This window comes from Nerophis ophidion, linkage group LG08 (assembly GCF_033978795.1).
Source record: "Nerophis ophidion isolate RoL-2023_Sa linkage group LG08, RoL_Noph_v1.0, whole genome shotgun sequence".
Classification (NCBI taxonomy): Eukaryota; Metazoa; Chordata; class Actinopteri; order Syngnathiformes; family Syngnathidae; genus Nerophis; species Nerophis ophidion.
In genome coordinates this window covers 55,128,273-55,148,770 of record NC_084618.1, presented here as the reverse complement: position 1 = coordinate 55,148,770, position 20,498 = coordinate 55,128,273, and the positions used below count along the sequence as shown (strand labels likewise).

The 20,498-nt window shown below is 45.2% G+C and overlaps 1 protein-coding gene across 1 annotated transcript in view; it reads left to right on the top strand.

Annotated features, from left to right (window-relative positions):
• Positions 1-18,666, top strand: part of shisa8b (shisa family member 8b) — an 81,037-nt gene extending 62,371 nt beyond the window's left edge. The window contains exons 4-5 of the mRNA XM_061908995.1: positions 3,675-3,788; positions 16,030-18,666. Of these exons, the coding sequence (XP_061764979.1) occupies positions 3,675-3,788; positions 16,030-16,556 (641 nt within the window). The 3' untranslated portion in view covers positions 16,557-18,666. The remainder of the gene's footprint in view (positions 1-3,674; positions 3,789-16,029) is intronic.
• The last annotated feature ends 1,832 nt before the right edge of the window (positions 18,667-20,498 follow it).

Below are 20,498 nucleotides of genomic sequence, written 5' to 3'. Positions count from 1 at the left end.
AAAAAAAAAAAAAGTGTCCATCTGCTCACAGCTCTCCAGTGGATGACTTTACTTCACTGTGAAGTTATCCAAAAGAGCTATATTGTAAATACAAACATAGTTTGCTGTGCATTTAACATTTGTTTGCTTTGTTTTGTGTGCAAGTTTTTAAATTAAAATCTATCTCCTTTGAACCATATCCAGTGTTGTGGTATTTCAATTAACTAGAATCCAGTCTGCTGTGGGGCCCTATTGTAGTGAATCACACCTGAGCCATCATAAATTATTCAAATCTTTTATCAACATTAGAAAGTACACAATGCGATAAACAGTATGGGACACGAGGGAATGGTTCAATCTTTCAGCTGCGCGCAAATTGCGGAATTAGCGAAGATGTGGGCATCATGCATGCTGCCTGGCCATTTTACAGTCACATCCATAAAGTAATATTTGTAGTCACACACTGCCTGTATGACATCCACGGGAGGAAGGACCAAGTTTTCCGGTAAGTAGAATCACAGCTGACTGTTCAAAAGTTCTATTGCCGTCTGTGATGTGTAGTATCCAAAATAGCTGCAATCGCCCGTTGCCTTCTCTTAGGTATTGATTTGTGATTCCCAAAAGCGCCTGTACATGTACAAGAAGGAGAAACAGGGGCATGTCCAGATGATCCGCCTCCGTCTTTGTTATGTCCGCGCCTGTGTGGGGCGCGGACTTTCTGGCGTCACTTCCTGTCTGGGCTTAGGCTAAATAATTATTTGTTTAAGGCGTTAAACGACTTAGTGTAGACATCAATCAATCAATCAATGTTTACTTATATAGCCCTAAATCACTAGTGTCTCAAAGGGCTGCACAAACCACAACACAAACCACTACGACATCCTCGGTAGGCCCACATAAGGGCAAGGAAAACTCACACCCAGTGGGACGTCAGTGACAATGATGACTATGAGAACCTTGGAGAGGACGAAAGCAATGGATGTCAAGCGGGTCTCACATGATACTGTGAAAGTTCAATCCATAATGGATCTAACACAGCCGCGAGAGTCCAGTCCAAAGCGGATCCAACACAGCAGCGAGAGTCACGTTCACAGCGGAGCCAGCAGGAAACCATCCCAAGTGTAGGCGGATCAGCAGCGCAGGGATGTCCCAAGCCGATACACAGGCGAGCGGTCCATCCTGGGTCCCGACTGGACGAGCGGTTCATCCAGGGTCCCGACTCTGGACAGCCAGTACGTCATCCATGGCCACCGGATCGGACCGCACCCCCTCCACAAGTGAGAGTGGGACTTGGGGAAAAAGAAAAGAAACGGCAGATCAACTGGTCTAAAAAGGGAGTCTATTTAAAGGCTAGTGTATACAGATTAGTTTTAAGGTGAGACTTAAATGCTTCTACTGAGGTGGCATCTCGAACTGTTACCGGGAGGGCATTCCAGAGTACTGGAGCCCGAAATGAAAACACTCTATAGCCCGCAGACATTTTTTGGGCTTTGGGAATCACTAATAAGCCGGAGTCCTTTGAACGCAGATTTCTTGCCTGGACATATGGTACAATACAATCGGCAAGATAGGATGGAGCTAGACCGTGTAGTATTTTATACGTAAGTAGTAAAACCTTAAAGTCACATCTTTGGTCTCATTCAACGGAAAGAGTGGCTTCTATCGAGTTGCTTTGCTACCTGGCGGGCAAATGACTTGTTATGCAGGACTGTTGTTTACCACAACAGCAACAACAACCTCATCGTGACCACTTCTGCGGGACACACCCGCCAGAGACACAAATAAGGAAACTTCCCTCCTTGAATTTAGACTGAAGAAGCCTCAATTCAACATTTGCAGATTATCATGACTGGATGACTGAGAATCTTTATAGACAGTTGATGAAGTTAGTTCCAGAAACAGTTGAGTCAAAGATATTTTGAAGTGTCCAAAAACAGGCTGAACACAACAAATAAGCAATAACAAAATGAGCAAGTAGAAAGGTGATTGACAACAAGCTCCTCCAAAAGAAGATCATAGAGTGTGGAGCGTATAGCAGAAAACCTGGTGGGAAGAGCAGCAGACAGGTGACAGGCAGATTAGAAGGTGGGCGAGAAAGCATCGATAAATATGAAAAAGAGCAGAAGCAGAAATGCAAAAAGAGACAGAAACTATGTGGGACACAATGTTCAAAATGGGTTTTTGTCACATACAGAATAATCCACGACTGAGGAATCTGTGAGAATGGCCTCACACTGTGCGTGCAATGTTATAAAGCTTATTTGCTATGTTTCGCTTGCAAATCATTTATTGTTTGCCAATCATTTTTGGTTACAAATCATTTTTTGGGGGGTTACAACTTCAGTCTTGTGGGTGGGGCTTCCTCTGAACGTTATCCAAGAAGTAGGGCGGTCCGATCAACATTTTTGGCCTCAAATCTGATTTGATTTTAAGTCCCGATCTGATACTTTGAGAATAAATTGTAGAACTGAAAATGTTTTATAGCAAGTAACTAAAATAAAGACATTAACACTTTTACCATGCTAATCTTGTTACATTTAGTATTTGCTAGTATTGTTGTAAATCAGATGAGGTACTAAAATTGTGGTTTTGAATGTTGTATAAAAAAATGAATTAAAAAATTATTATTATTTTTATTATTATTATTATTATACTATTGGCCCCCATTTAAATCATTTGGGCTTTGCCCTCAAAGGTTTTTTGTATCCAGACTTAATCTCTGAGTTTGTGGACAATGATAAAAACAACCTCATAAAAAATGATGGTATCGTTTATGTACTGATACGATACCAGGTTTCTGTAGTATGGACAATTGGTTCGATCACCCATACTTTACATTGAAGCTTTAGCAGTTGGCTTCTTTTACTGCTCAGTGTGTGTGTGTGTGTGTGTGTGTGTGTGTTTGTGTGTGTTTGTGTGAGTGTGTGTGTGTGTGTGTGTGTGTGTGTAGCATACTTAGCCATTCCATCCATCCATCCATCCATTTTCTACCGCTTATTCCCTTTTGGGGTTGCGGGGGGCGCTGGCGCCTATCTCAGCTACAATCGGGCGGAAGGCGGGGTACACCCTGGACAAGTCGCCACCTCATCGCAGGGCCAACACAGATAGACAGACAACATTCACACACTAGGGCCAATTTTAGTGTTGCCAATCAACCTATCCCCAGGTGCATGTCTTTGGAAGTGGGAGGAAGCCGGAGTACCCGGAGGGAACCCACGCATTCACGGGGAGAACATGCAAACTCCACACAGGAAGATCCCGAGCCTGGATTTGAACCCAGGACTGCAGGAACTTCGTATTGTGAGGCAGACGCACTAACCCCTCTGCCACCGTGAAGCCCTACTTAGCCATTCCTTTTCTTCAAATATTTTTTTCCCGGCTGCAAATCCATGTTTTGTTGGTTGTATAAAAAGACAGACATTTCTTCCCATTGCATAATGTGATTAATGGGTAAGGAAAAGCTGAACATTGTGTAAACCAAAACCAAGCAGATTCAACTATAGCAAGCATACTTGAAGACAAAAAGTCTATTTTTTACTTTATATTACAGCATGAAATGTATGGTAAATATATTGTGTACTGACCAACAGACTCAGATTTTGGATACAAGCAGCAGACATCCAGAAGGAGAAAAAAGAGACTAAACAACTGTGACTGGGTGCAATTAACACTATCACTTGTTTTTGTGCCACCAGAACAATACCATCTAAACAACTCAGCTCACGGCCAATTTGGACCAGGCCTTCCTCACTCACACAGCAACCACAGCACAGTGGGACTCAACAAGTACACCTCCCTCAAAGCCGTGGGTAAGTTGTACGACTTAGACTTCCACACAATGACCCTAAATACAAGTGGCACCTAACCTTTTGTGGAGAGCAGGTTGGCAGCGCAAGGGCAGCCAGCTAATGTCTTGGTGTCTTCGCCTGGTGGCAAACTGCGTTGATCTTAAAGTGCACTGCTGTCTGGCATTGTGATGTGATTTACCCGGCCAACACATATATAGCAATTGTATAATACTGTCCACACATTGCACTCTATTATAATCTGCCTTATTCATTTAACACAGTTTCCAAGAGCAAAACTGGTACTGCTTTTGGGCATAATTTCTTTATGCCCAAAAGCGCCACAGTATGGAAAATGTATCTTTTCTGAAAGTCATGCTCTTTATTTCAATTAAACTAAACGCTGCAATCCCATATGTGGCCAACAAAACAATGTACATACAGTATGCTAGCACTCTAAAAACAGCACTATATTTCCATGCACTAAATTAGTCTGATTTCTCAAATATTTTTTTTGTTTTTTCACAACTTCATGTAAAGTCTAGGCCATGTGCCTCCTGTACACTGGGGGGTGTTTATTTATTTTTAACGGATAAACGTGTAGCTTTACCGGTTGACCTATGCGTCAAACCATCTGCGGCTCCTTACAAATTACCAGCCTAGCTGTGTTGTAACTGATGTCCGCTGTAATATTGGCACAGATTACAAATATTACGTCTCTAATGGCTATGCTGATAATAAATAGCAGACAGCATCAAGAAATCATCTTATATTGCGCTACGAACATGACGCGACTACCAAGAATGTCTCGGAGCGGATGCAGGTCCCAAGCAAAGAAAGACAGAGAGTTTTTTCGAAGGAATTTTCAGACGACAAATCATGGAAACAAAACTTTAGAATGTCTTGGAGTTCACTCATAAGGTTCTGTGTATTGATAGACGGCATTTTAAATCCGAAGGAAAAGACCGTTTGTGCCCAGATTGATACTGTTCCAGATCAAGGTTGCAGTTGTTTTGGACTATCTTGCGTGTTGTGTACAATACAGAGTAATCGTTAATCAGTTTGTTCGCAAGTCCAAATTAAGCCGACTTTCTCCATTTCCTCAGCTACCTCCTTAAATAAATGTGTTACTTTTTTTCTCCCTTCGATGCATTGAGACTTGCGCATAAGCGATGCGAAGGCTCCCTGACAGTGGCACACACCCACTCGAAAGAACTGGTTTTCAATCGGATAATCCAGGTGTGTTAGTCCGACTTTTCAAAAACCAAACTTGATCGGATTAAGGTGTTTCAATGGGTTGTAGAATGCTAATTTAGTGCACACTACTGTCGTACTACTGTTTTCCATTTTCTATTGAGTAATGCAGGACAAAGTGTGTGCCTTGTGGTTTATTACCTCCTCCAAGAAGTTATGTATTTGTAAATAATCGTTTTTGAAATAACTAAAAAATATTTGCAGATTTTCATTAAACTTTTCAGAAAATGTCAGAATTGGGATAAGGAACAACTGATTATATTTTGGGATTGACTCAGACATTTTATACTACTGTATGTTACAATATGTACGTATTTTGGTATGGACAGTTTGTAAGTATTGCAACACCGCATCATACTATGTCAACAACAAAAAACAACAGCAACAGAGCTACATCAGCAGGTGACAGCATATATAAATATGGTATCATAAAAACTTATTTGTGCAGTGAACACAAAAATACAGCATGAACAATGATCATTATTATACTATGATTACAACAGTAATAATATTAATAGTTACAACAATATAAATGAAGGAATAACAATAGTTAACTTTATTATCAGTATTACTATCAACTAAAAGGAGACAATACATACATTAGATATGTAATTATAAGGGAAGGGAGAAACAAAAAAAAGAAAGAAAGTAATTAACGTATACAGCGTCATTAGAAGAATAGGTCACGTTTAGTGGTGTGCCATGTTTTAGGTGATGGAGATGTGTACTTTTATGTATTGTTATGGTGTGGTTCTTGACAGTTTTATTATTACTGTAAAAAAAAAAGGCATCTGCCACAAAATTTGGTACACAGATACAATCTAATGTGCTTGTGGTTTACAGAATAAAATATTTTAAAATGTGTCCCAGTTCTTGCAGTGGATATCATGAAATGATGTTAAAGCTTTTAAGTGTTAAGTGTGACAGGGTTTCCCACAAGCAGACCCAGCCCTCTCAGTCTACAGATTTGTATTTGATGCTGTGAGAGGCGGGGCGTGGTCACGCGCCGCCTGCCGGCGATGGCATGCACAGGAGCCGGCTGGAAGCAAGATGACAGGTGAGTGGATACCTCAGCTGGAACGAGTTATCTAATCACCTGTCTCTATTTAGCAGCGTTGGTGACTGCAGGGCGGGGCTGAAATGCCAGAAGGACCCCAGGAGGTGCTGAGGACGCCAGAAGGGTTGTGGGAGGACTGAGCGAGTTAAAAACTTTGTGAGTGAACGAACTAAGACTGAAAAGACTTGGGGAGCGAACAAAGTAGATGAACTGTTGTGAAAATTAAAAATGAAAAGAAAATCCTTTTGGGGACAAATGAAAGAAGAAATATTGTGTGTAAAAAGATTAAAAATAATTGTCAACTTGAACTCCTGCTGTGATCCTTCGGTCCTGAAGACCCCACGACACAAACCTGTCACAGTTGGCGCCCAACCAAGCAAGGACCGAGGAAGGATGACGGCCCCAAACCCGATGGAGGCACTGGGAAGAGTGCTGGTGGAGGTGTCAGGAGCCACCCAGCAGCAGATGGAGGCAAGCATCCAACAGACGCATGTACTGCAAGCACTGGTGAGCCAGTCCAGAGGAAAGGAGAAGGGGAAGGGGACCGCCATGCAGAGGATGTCGGAGGGAGAGGACCCGCAAGTATTCCTCGATGTATTTGAGACCACAGCGACAGCATGCGGCTGGCCGGACACCGAGTGGGGTGTCAAGCTGCTGCCGCTCCTGGCGGGGGAGGCGCAGTGGGCGGCGCTTAGTCTCCCAGCGCACGCTCGGGTGCAGTTCCCCAACCTACGCCGGGTAATATTAGACCGCATCGGCAGCCACCCGGAGGACCACCGACGCTGGTTCCGTGCCATGCGACTGGGGCCCGAGGACCGACCATTCGTGCTGGCGCAGCAGCTTCGGGATGCGGCCGTCCGGTGGCTGGAACCCTAGGAGGCCGATAGCAAGATGCTGGAGCGGATCCTCCTGGAGCAGTTTGTGGAGGCCATCCCAGCCCAGACGGCCGCTTGGGTGCGGTACCATCGCCCGCAGGATCTGATGGCCGCGGTGGCCCTGGCCGAGGATCATCTGGCGGTATACCGGGAAGGAAGCGCCAAGACCGCCGAAAGACCCACACCAGCGTCACGGGCAGCCGACAGATCCAGAGCAGCACCACGAGCGGCCGAGCGGCCCATCCCAGCACCCCGGAGACGGAGCTGGCAGACGCATGAGGCCGCCAGCCCGGACTTGGACATGCACACACACACGCACACACACACACACACGCACACACACACACACACACACACACACACACTCACACACGCACACACAACATCATCCTCCAGCACTATTGAGGGGGGGAGAAGGGGATTATAAAATGTGTGACATTCCTCCCTCTGTCCCTCTGCGCAACAAGGGCTTCCCCCGCAGACGGCACCTCGAACGCCAGGGCCGGTGTGCTGGGGTTGCGGCCAACCTGGTCACGTGCGCAGGGAGTGCTCACTGATGGAAGTGGGGCAGGTGACACGGGTGGTCGAGCCCCCAGCTCCCGCCTCCGATCCAGGGGAGGCGTATTGTGTCCCGGTAAGGGTTCAAGGGAGTATATACCGGGCAATGATGGATTCGGGGTGCAAACAAACCATGATCCACCAAAACCTGGTTCGGCCCGGGGTGTTGACGCAGGCGACACAGGGGCGAATTAGATGTATTCATGGGGATGTGCACACGTATCCCATTGTTCCAGTAGAAATTTGGCATCGGGGACAAAAGCATAGTGTGAAGGTTGCTGTAAGTGCGCACCTTACGCCTCCCATAATATTAGGGACAAATTGGCCGGGGTTTCCACTTCTCGTGACGCAATGTGTGGGGAGGCGTTCACGGACCGTAGGAAAAGGGAGTATCCGCGTGGTTCTTAGTGGCGAGGCGGGGCCTTCTGCCACTGCCGAGCGGGAACCGTTGGGGGCTTCGCGGGACGCCCCCCCGGCCTCCTATTGGCATCGTACGGAGGATTTTCCCCTCGAGCAGTCGCGAGACGAAACTTTGCGCGCGGCCTGGGACCAAGTCGACTATATCGACGGTCAGCTAATGCGCCCGGGAGCGGCGCGGGTATTCCCTCATTTCTCCATTATGAGAGATAGGCTGTATAGACTTGGAGAAGGCATTCGACCGTGTCCCTCGGGAAGTCCTGTGGGGAGTGCTAAGAGAGTATGGGGTATCGGACTGTCTTATTGTGGCGGTCCATTCCCTGTACGATCAGTGCCAGAGCTTGGTCCGCATTGCCGGCAGTAAGTCAAACACATTTCCAGTGAGGGTTGGACTCCGCCAAGGCTGTCCTTTGTCACCGATTCTGTTCATAACTTTTATGGATAGAATTTCTAGGCGCAGTCAAGGCGTTGAGGGGTTCCGGTTTGGTAACCGCAGGATTAGGTCTCTGCTTTTTGCAGATGATGTGGTCCTGATGGCTTCATCTGACCGGGATCTTCAGCTCTCGCTGGATCGGTTCGCAGCCGAGTGTGAAGCACCCGGAATGAGAATCAGCACCTCCAAGTCCGAGTCCATGGTTCTCGCCCGGAAAAGGGTGGAATGCCATCTCCGGGTTGGGGAGGAGACCCTGCCCCAAGTGGAGGAGTTCAAATACCTAGGAGTCTTGTTCACGAGTGAGGGAAGAGTGGATCGTGAGATCGACAGGCGGATCGGTGCGGCGTCTTCAGTAATGCGGACGTTGTACCGATCCGTTGTGGTGAAGAAGGAGCTGAGCCGGAAGGCAAAGCTCTCAATTTACCGGTCGATCTACGTTCCCATCCTCACTTATGGTCATGAGCTTTGGGTCAAGACCGAAAGGATAAGATCACGGGTACAAGCGGCCGAAATGAGTTTCCTCCGCCGTGTGGCGGGTCTCTCCCTTAGAGATAAGGTGAGAAGCTCTGCCATCCGGGACGGACTCAAAGTAAAGCCGCTGCTCCTTCACATCGAGAGGAGCCAGATGAGGTGGTTCGGGCATCTGGTCAGGATGCCACCCGAACGCCTCCCTAGGGAGGTGTTTAGGGCACGTCCAACCGGTAGGAGGCCACGGGGAAGACCCAGGACACTTTGGGAAGACTATGTCTCCCGGCTGGCCTGGGAACGCCTCGGGATCCCCCGGGAAGAGCTAGACGAAGTGGCTGGGGAGAGGGAAGTCTGGGTTTCCCTGCTTAGGCTGTTGCCCCTGCGACCCGACCTCGGATAAGCGGAAGATGATGGATGGATGGATGGAGGCTGTATAGAGTGACCCGTGACACTCAGACGCGAGAAGAGATCACCCAGTTGCTGGTGCCGAAACGCCACCGGGAAATGGTTTTCCAGGCGGTGCATGTGAACCCAATGGCTGGACATACGGGTTATGACAAAACACTTAATCGGGTAATGGCCCGGTTCTATTGGCCAGGCATTCGGGCAGACGTGCGCCGCTGGTGCGCCGCCTGCCCGGAATGCCAACTGGTAAATCCAGCGGCCGTCCCGAAGGCGCCCTTGCGCCCATTACCACTTATAGAGGTCCCATTCGAAAGAATAGGCATGGACCTCATCGGGCCATTGCACCCGAGCTCACGGGGATATCGCTTTGTGTTACTCCTAGTGGATTACGCAACGTGCTATCCCAAAGCAGTGCCTCTGCGCTCCATCTCCGCAAGGAGCGTAGCGCAAGCGCTGTTTCAAATGATCTCCCGGGTCGGGATCCCGAAAGAGATCCCGATCGACCAAGGCACGTCCTTCATGTCACGCACAGTCAAGGAACTATACGGATTACTCGGTATCAAAGCGATCCGCACCAGCGTATATCACCCCCAAACAGATGGGCTGGTGGAACACTTGAACAAAACGCTAAAAACCATGATCCGTAAGTTCATGCACAAGGACAAACCAAATTGGGACAAATGGCTGGATCCCCTCATGTTTGCGATGCGGGAGGTACCCCAGTCCTCCCTAGGTTTTACACCATTCGAGTTGTTGTACGGCAGAAAGCCGCGTGGAGTGCTGGACATAATTAAGGAAAGCTGGGAGGAAGTTTCCGAGCTCCAGTAAAACTGAAGTCAAGTACGTTATGGACTTGAGAGCAAAACAACACACATTGGGGCACTTATCACGGGAGAATTTGCTCCAAGCCCAAGAACGCCAAAAACGCACGTACAACCAGGGAACCCAACTGCGAAAATTTGCACCGGGAGAAAAAGTCCTTTTATTACTTCGCAGTTCCAGCTCTAAATTACTTGCGCGATGGCAAGGACCCTTTGAGGTCACACGGCAAGTGGGGGATGTGGACTATGAGGTTCGGCGCTTGGACCGGGGCAGAGACACTCAAATTTACCACCTCAATCTGCTGAAAGCATGGAAGGAGGCGCAGCCTGTTTCCATGGTGACAGTAGTAAGAGAGGAAGAGGAGTTGGGGCCAGAGGTCCCGCGCTCTGCCCCTTCCCCTCCCCTCACCTGTGATGATCACCTCACGCTCAAACAGAAAGCGGATGTTGCAGCGCTGCAACAGCGCTTTTCTGATGTGTTCTCCGCGCGGCCCGGCCGCACGAACCTCATCCGTTATCACATCGAGACCAGCCCGGGGGTTACGGTGCGGACTCGACCATACAGACTTCCCGAGCACAAGTGCAAAGTAGTTCGGGAAGAATTAAAAACCATGCTGGAACTGGGGGTGATAGAAGAATCCCACAGCGCGTGGTGTAGCCCAATCGTTCTGTTGGGAAAGAAGGATGGCTCAGTACGCTTCTGTGTGGATTACCGCAAGGTGAATGAGGTGTCACGTTTTGACGCGTACCCAATGCCCCGGGTCGACGAGCTCCTGGATCGGCTAGGCACTGCTCGCTTTTTCACCACACTGGATTTAACCAAGGGCTACTGGCAGATTCCCTTATCACCGGAGTCCAAGGAAAAAACGGCCTTCTCCACTCCGGAAGGTTTATTACAGTTCGTGACACTGCCGTTTGGTTTGTTCGGTGTCCCCGCCACGTTCCAGCGTCTCATGGACCGGGTGCTGCGCCCCCACGCGGCATACGCGGCCGCATATTTGGATGACGTCATCAACCAAAGCAGCGGCTGGGAACAGCACATGCAGCGGGTGGGGGCGGTGCTCGAGTCCCTGAGGTGGGCGGGGCTCACCGCCAACCCGGCAAAGTGTGCGGTTGGCCGGAGGGAGGTACAGTACCTCGGGTACCACTTGGGGGGGGGCAGGTGCGCCCACAGGTAGACAAAACAGCTGCGATTGCGGCCTGTCCACCCCCCAAGACAAAAGAGGAGGTGAGGCAGTTTTTGGGCCTGGCGGGATATTACCGCCACTTTATTCCACGGTTCGTGGACTTGACCAGCCCATTAACTGACCTCACCCGAAAGGGTGCCCCAGAGCTGGTCCAGTGGACGGAGCAGTGCCAGCGGGCGTTCGAGCAGGCAAAGACGGCACTCTGCGAGAAACCGGTACTGTGTATGCCTGACTTCACCATTCCCTTTTGTCTGCAGGCGGACGCATCGGGCAGGGGACTGAGGGCGGTGCAGTCCCAGCGGGTGGGGGGTGTCGACAGCCCCATTCTGTACATCAGTCGGAAACTCTCAGACCGGGAGGCGAGGTACAGTACGGTGAAGAGGGAGTGCCTCGCCATCCGATGGGCGGTCGGGGCCCTCCGCTACTACCTGCTGGGGCGCGCCTTCAGTCTCTGTTCGGACCACAAACCGCTCCAATGGCTCCACCGGATGAAGGATGCAAACGCACGGATCACCCGGTGGTACCTCGCATTACAGCCATACAACTTCCGGGTGGTCCACAGGCCGGGCGCGCAGATGGCCGTGGCGGACTTCCTCTCTCGCCCTCCGGGGGGGAGGTGTCGGCGCGGCCGTACAGGTGCCCGGCCTGAAACGGACGGTGGAGGCCTGTGAGAGGGGGGGCGTGGTCACGCGCCGCCTGCCGGCGATGGCATGCACAGGAGCCGGCTGGAAGCAAGATGACAGGTGAGTGGATACCTCAGCTGGAACGAGTTATCTAATCACCTATTTCTATTTAGCAGCGTTGGTGACTGCAGGGCGGAGCTGAAAAGCCAGAAGGACCCCAGGAGGTGCTGAGGACGCCAGAAGGGTTGTGGGAGGACTGAGCGAGTTAAAAACTTTGTGAGTGAACGAACTAAGACTGAAAAGACTTGGGGAGCGAACGAAGAAGATGAACTGTTGTGAAAATTAAAAATGAAAAGAAAATCCTTTTGGGAACAAACGAAAGAAGAAATATTGTGTGTAAAAAGATTAAAAAGAATTGTCAACTTGAACTCCTGCTGTGATCCTTCGGTCCTGAAGACCCCACGACACAAACCTGTCACAGATGCATTGTACTTAAGCACTGCTGTACTGTACTTCATGCGGCCAGAAGTGATTGTGATGCAACAACAAAGCTACTGCGCCTTGGAAACAAACCAGGTTTTTTTTTTTTGTCAACCAGATGTTATCTGCTAAAGGTCACAGATGCAAAACTCTGTTGTCGTCCTTGAGTTGGTGTTACATTCCACAGAACTGAAGCACGCCATTAGAACCAAACAAACCTTAGCTGAAGGCAAATTGCTGTTTGACAAGACAGATTTTGTTAACCTTCACCACCCACCATTGAGGCTTTCCTTCTGTTGAAAAGTTTGCAATTTCAAGAGCAGGACAAAGTGCGTATTAATCAAATTCAATAGGGTTATTTCTTTGAAATACAGAAATGACAACAGTTTTCTCATACTTTATTATAGTGGATAGCCATTCTAGTTCAATGCAGTAATCTTTTTTTTTTTTTTTTTTTTAAATGATTCAAAGGTTTTAGACGAACTGAAACAACGACGAGTTACAAATCACATGGTCAAAAAGCTTGAAGCTATAACCTTAATGTTCATTTTATTTATATAATTCTCTTTGACATTAATGCCATCCCTTGACAAATACATAAACATGCACACAAAGGACTCTGGGCGAGAGTATTTATAAACCACCAGTGCCACATTACCACATCGTGGCACACATACCTTTATGCACTTCTCAGTGTCTGTCCCTTCATCACATTATCTAGAAACTGTCCTCGAGCATCAAAACAAGGAAGAATTATGTTAACTCATATCACACTAACTTATTTCAGTTGTTTTGTTTTAAGGTCGTTCAAGGTTTAACTAACCAGGCCATTGCCTTGTCAGCAGTGTACAGTAGGAGCAGTGAATTAACTTGGGATCCTATTAATTTGTTATAATTCTTATGTGTTCCTTGACAATCAAATCTAACTTTATTTATTGAGCGCTTTTCATACATACAAGAAATGCAACACAAAGTGTTCTACGGTCTTAAAAATAATGCCCCCCAGCATCAGTCACATACACTGTATGGAGCCAGGGTTTCAAAGTCGTTTTCATGGAGGGCCACGTCACAGTTATGGCTACCTGCTTACAATGAGTATATATGAGTATAAACAGATAATCGCCTCAAGATTGCCTATACATTTGGTTATATTTTTACATACAAATTAATAGATAACTTTCTTAAAAAAAAACAAGTTAAAGTCAGAAACAAATATTTAAGTTTTTATTTTTACTTTTTTAATACAGTGTATAATGTATTTATTGCATGATCAGATATTATTGAAGTTTAAAAAGATATGCAAGTTCATGTAGTAGCAAAAAGATGAAGTACATTATCGATGCATATTATCTCCAGACTTTTGTGGGCCACACATATTTATGTGGCAGGCCAGATCTGGTCACCATACCACTTTAAACACATTGGAAGACTCTTGCTTTGACATTTTAATCTTGTTAACAAACATAGGAAAACTGGGGTCCAAACTTGTGATTTATGTAACTGAGGCTCATCTTTGGCAGTTACATATTGTAGCTTGTTCACACCAGGTGCAGTCAGTAGTCATTTCTTCAACATATTTAGTGTTCCTCAAGGTTCCATTTTAGGCCCGCTCTTTTTCATTATTTGGGCTATTTACTAGTGGCCCGTAAGTTTTGTTAAAAAAACTTGTGAAATTCTCACATTTTTGCAGCAGATTCTTAAAAACACTCGTGTGCAATCATAGTGACGGTCTCTGACTAACTTTGCAGAAGGTCCTTAAAGGGGAACGTTATCACAATTTCAGAAGGGTTAGAACCAATAAAAAATCAGTTCCCAGTGGCTTATTTGATTTTTTGAAGTTTTTTTAAACATTTTATCCATCGTGGAATATCCCGAAAAAAGGCTTTAAAGTCCCTGATTTTCGCTATCTGTGAAGCCCCCGTCTTATTTCCTGTGACGTCATCCAGTGATATACATGCTATCCAGGCGGATAGCACAGCAAGATATAACGACTTTAGCTCGGATTCAGACTCGGATTTCAGCGGCTTAAGCGATTCAACAGATTACGCATGTATTGAAACGGATGGTTGGAGTATGGAGGCAGGTAGCAAAAATGAAATTGAAGAAGAAAATGAAGCTATTGAGCGAATAGCTATTGACGCTATTCGGCCATGTCTGCCTTAGCATTGACGGTAAAATGTGTAGACCAAACGATCGGGACTTTTGCATCTTGTGACACTGGAGCAACTTAAATCTGTCGATTGGTAAGTGTTTGTTTGGCATTAAATGTGGGTGGAGGGAAACGCTGGATGCAAATATAGCTACAAATGTACATACAGCTAGCCTAAATAGCATGTTAGCATTGATTAGCTGGCAGTCATGCCGCGACCAAATATGTCTGATTAGCACATAAGTCAATAACATCAACAAAACTCACCTTTGTTATTTCGTTGACTTTATCGTTGGAAATGCATCTGCAGGATATCCATACATCTCTGTGCAATGTCTGCCTTAGCATCGCCAGTAAAATGTGCAGACCAAACAATTTGGACTTTCGCATCTTGTGACACTGGAGCAACTTAAATATGTCGATTGGTAAGTGTTTGTTTGGCATTAAATGTGGGTGGAGGGAAACGCTGGATGCAAATATAGCTACAAATGTACATACAGCTAGCCTAAATAGCACGTTAGCATTGATTAGCTGGCAGTCATGCCGCGACCAAATATGTCTGATTAGCACATAAGTCAATAACATCAACAATACTCACCTTTGTTATTTCGTTGACTTTATTGTTGGAAATGCATCTGCAGGATATCCATAAATCTCTGTGCAATGTCTGCCTTAGCGTAGCCGGTAAAACGTGCAGACCAAACGATCGGGACTTTCACATCTTGTGACACTGGAGCAACTTAAATATGTCGATTGGTAAGTGTTTGTTTGGCATTAAATGTGGGTGGAGAGAAAGGCTGGATGAAAATATAGCTACAAATGTACATACAGCTAGCCTAAATAGCATGTTAGCATCGATTAGCATGCCGTGCTAATTGATGCACATTCTACGTAAATCAACTTGAATCCGTTCCTGATCGTGTTGTTACACCCTCCGACAACACACCGACGAGGTATGATGTCTCCAAGGTACGGAAAACAGTCGAAAAAACAGAAAATAACAGAGCTGATTTGACTCGATGTTTGTAATGTGTTTGAGAAAATAGCGGTTGACTACCTAGGTGACGTCACTTTGTGACGTCATCGCTCCGAGAGCAAATAATAGAAAGGCTTTTAATTCGCCAAAATTCACCCATTTAGAGTTCGGAAATCGGTTAAAAAAAAAAAAAGGTCTTTTTTCTGCAACATCAAGGTATATATTGACGCTTACATAGGTCTGATGATAATGTTCCCCTTTAAAAACAGTAGAGCGATCCTGTAACTCTGAAAAAAATAAATGGACCAAAATCAAATGTTTACTAGAGAGGAAGCTGGTTCTCCAAAATGTACAAAATAAGTGTAATACAAAGTCTGGCTCCCCGGTCCTTTACTTTCTGGAAATGTGGCCCCCAAAAATATTTAGTTGATTAACCCTCTTCTAAGGGGACACGTTCAAATAAGCACAGGGAGAACATGTAAACTTCAGATGTGCCAATCAAATATACCACCGTCTAATGAAAATATTTATCTTTCTTTTTTGTCTCCTTTCCAATTTGCAGCGGACAGTGCATCTCATCCCTACTACAAGAGCTTCCCACTCATGGACTTTGCCCACTATCAGGCACCTCAAGCATTCCACCCGGCGCCAGTACAGCCCAAAGAGAAGTCCTACATCCACCAGCACCTTCCATCGCAAACCAACCTCCACGCGCCACTTTCCATCTCCATACCCCCCAGCCATCTGGAGCACCCCCACATCCCGAAGACCACCACACACCCACTGCTCTCTAGCTCGACCTTCAAAACCTGGGAGCCGACAGGTCGCCATGTCCAGAGGCAGATCTCTGCCCCGGGGTCTGCATCCATGCACACCTCCCATTGGAGACACTGCTACTCCACCCGTAGGCAGCAGAGCATTGAGAACATGCCGAATGTTTTTAACCAACCCTACGGAATGGTGTATGCTGGGTGTATGGCAGGCCATGGCGCACATTTCCATGCGCAACACCCACCTCAAGCGCCGTACTACCACCAAACCAGGCAAAAGAGCTACTCCACCCACAGTGCGACCGAAGTGACTGTCTGAGCACCACAGCTGTACTGATGCACAGTTACACACACTTTGGAGTCAACACCGGAAGCCTAAGAGTAATTCTATGCTCAGCGAAAAAGGTGAAAAGGGTGCAGTTAAAACATTTTGGAAGAACACAGAGGTTATGGAAACAACTAAAAAAGTTGTTAGTAGCCAGTAAATTTTAAAGGAGTGTATCTGGGAGAAACACTAAAATACGGTCAACATTTGTTTACGTGCAGACAATGTGGGGACCAAGCTAAAAAAAATGTATGTGTCTGTATTACACCTGGGTTTTTTTTTTTTGCAAATCTGAAACAATGTATACCTTTCCATGAGTCCATCCTTTTGGAAATAGGCCAGTGTCCTTTATCGCCCAGTTTAATACAATATAGAGTTTTTAGACTGAGTGGCCTCACTTGTTGTACACAAAAAGTACTGTTTCATTTCAATGTCTACCTCCATGCATTCCCCTATTGCAACATTTCCTATCTCTCAAGAGCCTCCATCCTATCTCCACTATGTACTATTTTGCTTGTGGTGCCATCAGGCCCAGCATGCAGGAACAGCACCCCCGAGGTGACATTAACTCAACAGAGAGGACAATGCCACCATCATGTCAGCTCCCATCAGCCTCCATCTCAACCATGGAGAAGAGGAAAGGGAGCTTGTTAAAAGCCAGAGGCTCGGTCTCTTTAGAAAAGAGGAGAAAGAGAGGGCAGAGAAGAGAAAATGCATGTTTTTTTTTCCTAAGGGGAAAGGAAAAGCAAGGGAGTCACTGTGAATCTGAGTTTCTCACTACCGAGTTGTCTGGGTCATAACTCGCGAGTGTGTGGACCAGTGAGGACACTCCTGTGTTATTTCTCCGCCTCCAGGCACTATTGCCGGAAAATGTGTGGAGGCATTTGCATGCCTCAAGCTTTAAACATAACTAATTTATTCTCTGAAGCCTGGATAGCAAAAGACACCGCGCACTGTATGCTGCTGCAGACAAGCAACAGTTTGTTTTATTTGGAAAGTCAACCTCAGGAAATGGGGGTAGGAGAAACAAATTAATATAAAGGATTTTAACAACTTTTCGATTTTTAGATTTAGACTTAAATAAACATTATTGATTCACACGAGAATATTTTGGGTGCATGAGGTTTTCCCCTCAAGTAAAAAATTATAAAAAAGACCACCGACTGAGCAACAAAACACTTTTTTGCAGCGAAACAACCTGCAGTGTTTCGTTTTATTATGTACTTGTAACTGGGTCATGTGAACACACCCTGCTTTCATGTTTAAATTTGTAACTCTTGTTCAACACATGTTGAGTTGCAGTTGTTTAAATGTCCTGTATTTTTGTTAGACTATTGGTTTTTTTATGCAATAGCTGTTTCTCCATCACAACTTGGTTGTCAGAGCGTATTGTGTCCACCTATTAGTTATCAATAACGTTTTTTAGTCTTTTACTTTCAATAGCATTTGCAGGATTTCTGTAATATTTTGTAAATATGTGTAACACGATGTGAGGCTATGTAGATCTTGTACTCATTTTGTTGAGAAAAGGGCTTTATGAAGGAGATATTTATATGTAGGAATTTATTATAGCCTATGTCAGATTCAAACAGAATTTATTATTGCATAGAATAACATTAAATATGACACATCCAGTGTTCTATACTAAAAGTGCGCTATTCTAATGTGCAAGTGAGGCGCTTGAAGTAAGCCTTCAGTACCGTTTGTCACATTGTTCCAGTGGGCTTTCTGTTTTATGGCAAAAGTACTGGCAGAATTAAGATATGGTAGTAGAATAAAAAAGACCGGCGTGGACATGGTGTCCAAACAATTGATTAAATTTTTGTTGTGTGACTCTACCGTACTGACTGGTAAATGAAGCATGTATTATGGAAATTGGAATAGGAAAAGTCATAATGCACTTCTATAGGTTATTATATTAACTGTACGGCATGTAAGACAATTACCACCAGTAAGTATTATACCTTAGTGTAATATGTTGGAGGCTGGAGCAAAAGAAAGTGAACTGTACAATATTTACCAAAAACCCAGAAATGTTACAGGACTGTTTTTCTTCACTGAAACGTTTAAAAGAGAAGTATTAAAGATTGGGAAAATTACCAAAGTTGTGTTTGTGTATCCATCAAAGATAGAGAACAGAACTTAAAACATTTTAATTTCACAGCAAATTACTGGCTAACAATTGCATTACTTCACAGTAACATTTGCAGTAATTTACTGTGAAATATAGTTCCAGCAATTTACTGTAACTGCAGAGGTGAGATTTTAGAGTTAATTAAAATAAAGTTACAACTAAATGCTTCACAATTATAATTTCATTTTTAATTACTATCTCAATATAACAGCATACCACCATCTTCTGTATGCAACGTAGTCTATGGAACCTCTTAAAACATAGGTCTTTCACAGGGGGTCCATGATCTCCAGAGGGTTCGCTACAGGTGGGGTTGTGAAAATTTGGTTGATTAGACCTTTTTTTTTTTTTTAATATAGTTTTTCCCAATTTCGCCTGCAGTTTTTGGCAAATGTCTTTAAATAAGCATTAACTTTGATCCAATACATTGTAGTGTAGTTTATAAATAACAGTGTCACGGCCGCCCAACTCACTGTAAGTTAAAGTTAAAGTACCAATGATTGTCACACACACACTAGGTGTGGTGAAATTTGTCCTCTGCATTTGATCCATCCCCTTCATCACCCCCTCGGAAGGGAGGGGAGCAGTGGGCAGCAACGGTTCCGCGCCCGGGAATCATTTATGGTGATTTAACCCCCAATTCCAACCCTTGATGCTGAGTGCCAAGCAGGAAGGTAATGGGTCCCATTTTTATAGTCTTTGCTAAGACTCGGCCGGGGTTTGAACTCACAACCTACCGATCTCAGGGCGGACACTCTAACCACTAGGCCACTGAGTAGGTAATAAAATGAATAATTATATTATCATATTCATTTTAGCATTTAAGATGGCCACCGATTAGTGCTCTGATTGCCAGCTAGCAATTGGCGTGCCAGTTGCCGGCTAGCAATTAGCGTGCTAGTTGTCAGCTGGTAATGCAGCGCTATATTGTATTATTTGAATATCTTAGTACAGTATTGCAAAATAACAAGGTATCTTTAGGACCCATCCATCCATCCATCCATCCATTTTCTACCGCTTATTCCCTTTCGGGGTCGCGGGGGTCGCTGGCGCCTATCTCAGCTACAATCGGGCGGAAGGATTTAAAGTACAATCACAATATTAGTAGGTGGTACCTGTGCTTCTCTGGATGAGATCAGGGATGGAAGAATTTCGCCTGTCGTTAACAATCATTATGAGACAAGAACACGCATGTCTTTTTTTGTTTCTTTTTTGGGGGGGGCTGGATTTTAAAGATGGTAAAAAAAACGCTTGCAAGATACAGCTAATTGGAGTCACTGTTGTAGCCTTCTAAGCCCTCTAAAACAACTTTAAAACCCGCCATCCACATTTTGCATACACACTGTAAGTAAATTTATAACATAGTAACAGACACGTTCATAACAATACGCAATATTTTCAATATTAACCGTAGTTTGGTAAGTTTAAGCAATACTGGAACTTCTTTTCTCTACGCATTAATTTCCAATTCCTTAGCAGCGCACTTCCGACTTATTTAATAACACCACCTTAACATTTGACAACCAAACAATTACACAAGGCGACTCAGTAAAGAAACTCGATATTATCTTCGACCCAACTCTCTCATTTGGGTCACACATTAAAAGTGTTACTAAAACAGACTTCTTTCATCTCCCTAACATTGCTCAAATTCGTCCCATTTTGTCCACCACCGACGCTGAGATCATTATTCATGCGTTTGTTAAGCCTCGATTACTGTAACATATTATTTCCGGGTCTCGCATCAAAAGATTACAGTTGGTACAAAATGCGGCTGCTAGACTTTTGAGAAAGTTTGATCA